The sequence below is a fragment of the Nuphar pumila genome, chromosome 4 (genome assembly GCF_984573655.1).
Source record: "Nuphar pumila chromosome 4, dmNupPumi1.hap1.1, whole genome shotgun sequence".
Lineage (NCBI taxonomy): Eukaryota > Viridiplantae > Streptophyta > Magnoliopsida > Nymphaeales > Nymphaeaceae > Nuphar > Nuphar pumila.
In genome coordinates, this window is record NC_143252.1 from 1,980,542 (window position 1) to 1,988,771 (window position 8,230).

Consider the following 8,230-nt stretch of genomic DNA (forward strand, 5'->3'; position numbering starts at 1 on the left):
GGATCCAATTTCTGAACCTCTTTTCTGAAAATTTTCTCATGAAAACTCTTTTTTTTTCTTTCAAAAAATTGGAGATCTGAGGCTTTCTTTGTTGGAACTAGAGATGCAGATGCACTCCATAACCGGTTTAGGTGTGGTCACGAGTTATAGAGCATGTGCTAGGAGGACTCAAACCTATGTTTTTATGTATCCACATGACTTGTCTCTTTTTGAGCTATTTTGGCCCTACTCCAAGTGGGGTTTTCCATCCTATCATCAAAACTCATTTTCATCCACATTAAGCCATAGTGGGCAGCATGAGAAGCAACGCAAGAATCAGAATCTCAACATCGTCTTTCAAAATTTTTTGAGGATTCAAAAAGTGAAGCAAGCAGGAAGTGATAAGGAGAATCATATAAAAAGTGGTATACATTGATAAAATGATGGATGCAAGAAGAAAAAATAAAAAAATAAAGTTTTTTAAAGATGAGAAAAGTATATTAATGAATATGTTTACCATTGTTTTAAAACCCAATGACTCGTGGCCCAACTCGATCGACATGGGATGACTCGTGACTGGTTGAGACTCAATCGAGTCATGACTCAACTCGACATGTATATATGTTGATAAAATTTTTGAGACTTACCTTTAATCACTAAAAATGTCTTTTAAAAGATGCGGAGACATCATTCAAATCTCTGTCGTCCTTCTCCAGAGGGAAGGTAAAGTCAAGACAGGTTTTTGAACTTTCGTAGCTCAAAATGCATTGAACGGCTTTATGCAATCAAATAAAAAAAATTTACAAATATCTTTGAATTAATTAAATATAAAAGCAAGAATAAAGTAAGAAAATTGATCCATAAATGTATCTTTTTTAGACTCAAGGGTTCATTTAGCTTTTAGGTTTGCTTAGTAAAACAACACCTCCATGCAGGTACAATAGGAATGAAAATGACTTCAAAAGTACATATGCACAAATATAGCAATGCTTTGGTTCTTTTTCTTCAAGGCCAGGCATTCAGATGTGTCAATTTTGGATCCCAGACCATAGGGGTGAGCATGTATTTGTAGGCGTTCGAAATGGATTTGAATCATGGGACTCTTCAAGTTCAGATCTTGTCCAAATGGATTCATACTCAACCCAGATAAGAGACGAGGTTAACTGGGAGGAATCCTCCCCTGGAGGAAGTTTATCTAAGAGAAATATTCTCTCAAAATCGTGCAAAAGTGGTTAGAGATGAGACAAATGTGTCTCATTTGCTCGAACTGATTGGATGGCTAAAGGAGTTTGTCTATCCAGAGATGGATGGCAAAATAGATTTGGTCGTCCTATGGAGACAACATAAACCAAATGTCGAATAGATTGGACAGGACGACTGAACTGAAGTAGTTGTCTAGGGACGGACGACTGAATTGTGATAGTCATCCAGAAGGCTCAAGGAACATATCGTTTCGACTGGACGGTTGAACTGGAGTGGCCATTTAGGGTCGGATGGTTGAACTGAGATAGCCGTCTGGACAACGACCAAATGGATTTTCTAGTTTTCTCGTGTTGTCTTTTTTGTGAACTCCAACCTGCAGCTTGATTCTGTTAGTATTTTGGGCATTTTAAAAAATATTGAGTGTTTACATATGCTTCTCTTTGTCATTAATACATCGTGACTCGATTTATGACAAAGTTATAGACACCCTTAACTAATTTTAAAAACTATTGGGTTGTGGAGACTAATTTGGTCTCATCAAATGAAGTCATGTCAGTGTTTCAAAAATAGAGAAAAGTGGACTGCAGAGACCATTTGTGATCTCTTCAAACGAGGTCACGGCAGTGGAAAATCTGAAAATTGGGTTTTGGAGACCGTGCTTGGTCTCGCCGAACAAGGTCGGGTCAGTTTTGGGAAACATGCCAATGTGTGGCAAGATGGCAACATCGTAGCAGGATCTGCCCCCCAGTGACTCTCTGCTAAAGGAATGTGATCTAGTTTTTGCTAAAAAAGGTGGTGAATGGCTAAAATGTTGCAGTTTGGTGTTCAGAAGGCTAAACTGGTTTAGCCATCCGGTGTGGGCGGCTAAACGGGTTTAGCAGTCCGGATCGGGATTCTAGAGAATTTGATTCCCAGCTGAACTCTATCTCTTCTTCTCATCAAAGGTTCTGTTCGTCCGATTTTTACCCTGAATCTCTGCGTCCTCTGCTTCTTGAATCTCTTTTATGATGTTTTTTTGTTGATTCCTCTTTTCCTGGCTTTTTATGCTTCTTTTTTTTTTGCAGACTCTGACAACGGGTACGAGGGAGGGATTGCTACCCCTCGTCGGTTCGGTTACATGGAACTGCGAACAATAATTCATTGCTACCATATCTGCCAACTGGGGAAGATGCCCACCCAAACCTGAACTTGACAGAGCATCCAGCAGAGCAGGCCTCCCAACTGAGGGTGGATCAGGTGCAATCACATTGCAAACTTTAAATGTGCCTGCACCGGGCTGCCTTCCATCTCTTGGATACAGCCTGTTAGCTGTGGGGGGCTCAACAGAAGATGGAGGGCAGACCAGGTGCAGCAGCACACTAAAGTGTGCAATGTGATTGCACCTGATCTGCCATCCTCCCTATGGGTGTCAACAAGTTGGGTTTGGTTCGGACCCAGGTGAAACCAAACCCAGACCTGATTTGAGATGATGGTACCGTCTCCTCACTTGGGTCTAATCGGACCCACCATAAGAAAAAGCATGCCTGGATCTTATAAGGATTTCACGAACCGTACCAGGTAAAATATATTTTTTAATCCTTTTTTACACAAAAAATTTTTGCGGATCTTAGAAGGAACTCGGGTCCAGCCCAGCTCTGGTATGAAATTTCACAAACCATAGTCCATATATTAATCAGACCCTTCGGGTCCGACCCAGATTTTAATCGGACCTTCTTATTTATCACCAAACCCTGACCCTATAGTTTATGGTACGGGTCAAACCGGACCCATTGACATCCCTAATCCTCCCCGGCCAGTCGCCAATTTCCTCGCCCCATAAATAAGAAAACTAATGGTACTTGGTAGAACTCGCCCATTGCCATCTTAGATATCCATTTATAAAAGAGTACTGTCTATAGTGAATTTGGCATTACAATAATTGTGGCCAATCATGTGTTTGTTATGAGCCTAAGTATATGGCTCAATGGTCAAAGCCGTGACATTATTTAATTTTCAGTAACTAGGCGAGCTAGCTAGCAGGTGAGGTTGTTCCCTGGTGATACTCCCAGCTGCTGACAGTAGGCCGTGTAGTAGCCCACGCGAGCCTGCATGGCTGCAGTGTTCTTGCCATCACATTCTAGTGCGCCATTGATGGCCCGGATGGTCGCGCCGAATCCTTGACCGTTGACTATGGCTGAGTGCACATTGATCATCCAGTACCATAGTGCTGTCTTGTAGGCGATGACGACGTCGTTGGCAACCGTCTCCGGTGCGTTAAGCCCGTCGAATCCAATGCTGTTGCCGGCAGCACCATAGTTGTAGTTCCACGACAATTGGATTGGCCCGCGCCCATAGTAGCCCTTCCCGGGTACACAAGGATACTGAGTGTTGGTCGGGTCGCAGTAGTTCTTTGAAGGTCCATTTATTTCCTCAATGTAGCAGAAATCTGCACCAGTGTTGGTCCTTACCCAGTTAGCTCAGAAACCTCCAAAATCTTACATGTATGGCTATAAGTATATAGTGGCTTGGATACCTTACCTTTTAGCCCAATCCGGTAAGATGGGATATATTCCAGACTTTTTATGTTATTAGGTCTTGTGTGGAAAATTCCAAGACCCACTATGGTAGGAGTAACCAGAGATTGGTCCTGGGTCAGCCCCATCTGCAATCTATATTTCTGGCAGAACAAGGGGGGAGATTTAAATGAATGGCATGCAACCAGATATATGGATCAGATCCAATCACACACTGCACAGTGACCCTGGACCCAGATTCACATAAATGAGCATGTGACTAGAATTGGAACTGGATCCACCTTGTATGACGTGGGCTGAACCGTTACAACTTCAGTCGTGCCGTCCGTAGATAGGACCTGGGACTGAAAGTGGGTCTACCAAATCCTGATAGAGTTGTGTTTCAGGCCGGGTCTGGTCTAAATTTGCCAAAGCAATTTTGGACCCACGTGGTTTAGTATGCTTTGACCAAGTCTTGAAGTCAAATACCAACTAGCTAGACTGCTATATGATCCAAAGTTACTGGGTAGGCATTCAACATCCCAAACTAGGGATACAAACCGGTCGGAGTTTCATGCCCGCACCAAATCGGATCTGACCAATATTGTCAGATCTCAGTAGTATAAACTTAAATCCGGTTAGATTGGGCAAAAAATCCAGTCAGGTCACATCAGGCCTTCGTTAATATGATTGGGTAAAAAATTATGGTTGGATTCAAGTCATAATCAGGCATGTATAACGGACCTGTTGTACCTTCTCTACAATTTCTACAAAGAGAATGGGTTTTTTTTAGGCTCCTTTTGGAGGCCGGTGTTGGGAGTAGGGATGTAAACAGTTCGTATTCGGGTCGGATGTAGCCAATACCAAATCCGACTAAACAGATATTGGCTAATCGGACTCAGACCGGAAAAAGCTAACACTGAATCCAGAAAAAATATATGTAATCGGATTCAGATGTCCATTGGAATCTGATATCTGCTGGATTTGGTCATGAAATCATTATTACCAAATCCAGATCTGATTACTAATTGGATTTAGTTTTCTTAACCGAATCCAACTAATTGGATTTAGAATCAGGTCAGTTATCCGATATCCATTGACAATCCCTAGTTGGGAGGAAGATGAGAGGAGATTTATCAACTAAAATTTGGTGAGGATGATGTTGAAATTGGGAGACGGGAGGGCAGAGATCCCCTTCACCTCTCCTCTCATCTACCAAATGCAGGAGCCCAAATAAATAACGACGGTCGGTGTAAAGAGAGGATTCAGTGATTAATCCCCATCTCCCCTCTCAAATCCATCTTCCCAAACAGAGCCTTAAAGTTTTCAGCAGACCCAGGACTATAGGGACGCAAATCATAATTTGAATCCTGAACTCCACTGTGAAATCTGAGTCGGATTCTGGGTGCACTCTTTTTTGTTGGATACTGTGTCAGGTCGTTTATTACCCAACTCATGTCTTTGTATCCCTTTCTCAAACTCTCACAAGCTACCCACTCAGAACTTCATCGACTCAGCCTAATCGAACTTGACTGCATCAAGTATGGTACTAATTAACATGTACTAGCATATATAGCACCTACACTACTAATAAGTTCATTAGCTCAATTCCTAAAGAAATTAACATGGCGATCTGGAAATACTTACGTCCGGTCTCATGTGTTACATGCGCGAAGAAGGCGGCAATCTCTCGCTTCGAGTCATCAGTGCTCCCAACCGTGCCGAACCCCGGGTACGAACCCAGTGCATTAAGAAAGGCGTCACGAGTATAGAAGCTCTTACCAGCACAGCTAGGGTCAGCCTGGTTGATTATCCCAGCAAAGAAATCTGGTGTAACTATATTAGCAACTGATACACCATTATTGCCACTGCTAGGTGGGCTATTACAGGGGCCTTGTTGGCATCCGTCACCGCAATAAGCGGCGCTGGTGCCGCAGTAGCCCCATTTGCTACAACAGAGGCTCGGAGCGCACCCGCAATTCTGACCGGCAGCTGATTCTGGCCGGAGCACAGTGAGGATTCCGACCAAGAGGGTCAGTGATAGCGAGTGATGCATGTTTGCTTCTTTGTTATGCAATGCAGAAGGAATGTTTGGAGATGTTGTTGGGCTTCCCTATTTATTATAGCCAAGGGTTGGCCTAAACCAAACACCACAAAGTCTTCATCAAAATCTTTAAAAAAATCTAGCGTTGTTAATGATCAACTGCCAGGCTTTCAGTTTTCAAAGTCTATGTCTAAGTTTTTCCTGCTGCTTTGTCATGCATTTCACATCATGAGCCACACTGTGGTGGCTCAGGTTAGCCGGCTTGATTAGGGGGTGTCAACGGGTTGGGTTTACTAGGATCCACCCAGATCAAACCCTATAGGGTCTGGGTATGGTGACAAATAAGAAGACACGATTAAGACCCGGGTCCAGACCCAAAGGTCTAATTAATACATGGACCCGGGTAAATTTTGTGAAATTTTATACCAGACCCGGGCCCAACCCAAGTTTCGATTAAGACCTGAAATTTTTCAATGTATAAATGCTAAAATAAAAAATAAAAAAAAATTACTGTGCACGCTTCAGGTTTGGTTCATGTAGTTTTTATTGGGTCTGGGTATGGTCCAGACCCGATACCATACTCGAAAATTTGTTTCAAGTCTGGTTTCACCTGGGTACAAACCAAACCAGACCAGACCCGTTGACATTCCTAGGCTTGATAAAGCTATATATATAATGTTTCTTCTAAGTGGTAGGATTTGGTCAGGGTCTAGAGTACTTTCAAGCTCAAGTTGATTAAAAAAATAGATGCATTTCAAATGTATATTAAAACAAAATTGCATATTTTAGGCCCACTAAATTATAAACGGTAATTAGCTTGGTGCTCCCATTTTCTCGATCCGACATAACTCTAACCCGAACCCAAGTACATACTAGAGATGGCAGGTGCACCTCTCAATGGTTCAGATTCCGATCTCTTGACATCCCTAAGCTACTTTTGCTCTAAGAAATTCTCAAATCCTACAGTTGCAAAGTGATGAGAAGGAAAAGAAGACAAGAGCATAACTTGAATATTGGGACTTGTATCTTAATTAATTCTTTTGCTGTAACTAATTTTGTGGGCCTAGCCTTGATGTTTCATCATTTTTAATTTTTTATACTTGTATTCTTAATTTGTCACAGTGGCGTGTCCTGGGCAACACGAGAAGACACTCGGACATGGACACTGACACATACTGACAATATTTTAAAGTTTTATTTCAATAAAAATACATTTTTAACATTAAAATTCAAAAAATCAGTTTTTTATTGATTAAAAATTTTTGTGTCATCGTGTCATCTTATCCAGACCATCCTCGTGTCTTTTCATATAATAGATCAGATTAGACCCAGGTCCGGACCCGATACCATACCGGAAAACCGAGTCCAAGTTTGGTACTACCTGGGTTCCAACCAAACCCGACCTGTTGACACCCCTAGAGGATTGGACTTTTAAGTTTTTATTTATTTATTTTTGATAAGCAAGGTGGGGTTGGAATTTTAAGATTAGTAGCATTAAATTACAGGGTTTTTGGCAATTGCTTCGTAAAAGGGTTAAGAAGCAACGGCTCTTACGTTTTGGATGCAGAACAGTTTTGAATCAATATATTAGTGGATCGATGTTTGAATCCAGTAAATCCAATATGTTTTTTTTTTTTTGCGCATAAAAATCTGCTTGCTTTCATCCATTTTTACGCGATACATCGTTACCATGTAACAATGGGATCTGGATTATTTGTCTCTAGCTCTTATGATCCTTGTTCAAATCTGGATTTGGATTCGTAGGTAGTTATTGCTTAAAAATCAGATTTGGATTTGGGTTAAACAACTCTGATCCTCCCATGTCCAATCTGTTTCGGCCTTAGCTGGACCCAGACTGTATGAGAGAAAAATTGGATCCACTCCGTTTGTTTATAAAAGGACAAAGGTACCATAGACCCAATTTTAGATGAGACAAAGGGACTAATTTTGATCATTTGTAGAAAAAACTAAAGGCAGGCAGCACGTATCACGTCAAGCCGCTTAGAGGGACGCCAGCTCGGTTCCGAGCCGTCTCTCTCATGCACGAAGGGCCAACATGGACCGGATGGAAGACTTTGACCGTTTACTCACTACAATAGAAGGAACCATCGACCAGGAACCCCACAATGTGACATAATGATCTTTGACTCTTCTCTTTTTTTTTCATTTGATAGGGACTCTCCGATTTTTCATCTAGAGCCGTCCATTTATCTCCACTGGTGAATCTCTGCCCATACAAGGTAAAGATAAATTGATCATATCAGAGCCATCGGTCCCCAAATCCGAAAATTTTCCACCAAAATTGCTAGTTTTCTCTAAATATCCTCACCTTCACATTTGTGTCCTCAATATTAAGTGAACTCAGTTAGTTGATTCTTCTACAAGATGAGGCAAATGCATGAAAAATACTTAGTGTTCGAATCTTCAGGTTTCAACCAATGCGCCTTAGCCCTTTGCTTACATCTTTGTTCTCTAATTCTTCATTCGGTAATATCGTTGATCAAGATAGATT

At 41.6% G+C, this 8,230-nt stretch overlaps 1 protein-coding gene across 1 annotated transcript; it reads right to left on the bottom strand.

Annotated features, from left to right (window-relative positions):
- Window positions 1–3,037: 3,037 nt before the first annotated feature.
- Window positions 3,038–5,761, bottom strand: LOC149839034 (endochitinase EP3-like). Its single transcript, XM_090002237.1, has 2 exons — window positions 5,322–5,761; window positions 3,038–3,607 (listed from the first exon to the last, which is right to left on the bottom strand). Exons 1-2 carry the CDS (start codon window positions 5,728–5,730, stop codon window positions 3,195–3,197), a joined length of 822 nt encoding a protein of 273 aa, XP_089858363.1. The 5' UTR covers window positions 5,731–5,761; the 3' UTR covers window positions 3,038–3,194.
- Between the last annotated feature and the right edge of the window lie 2,469 nt (window positions 5,762–8,230).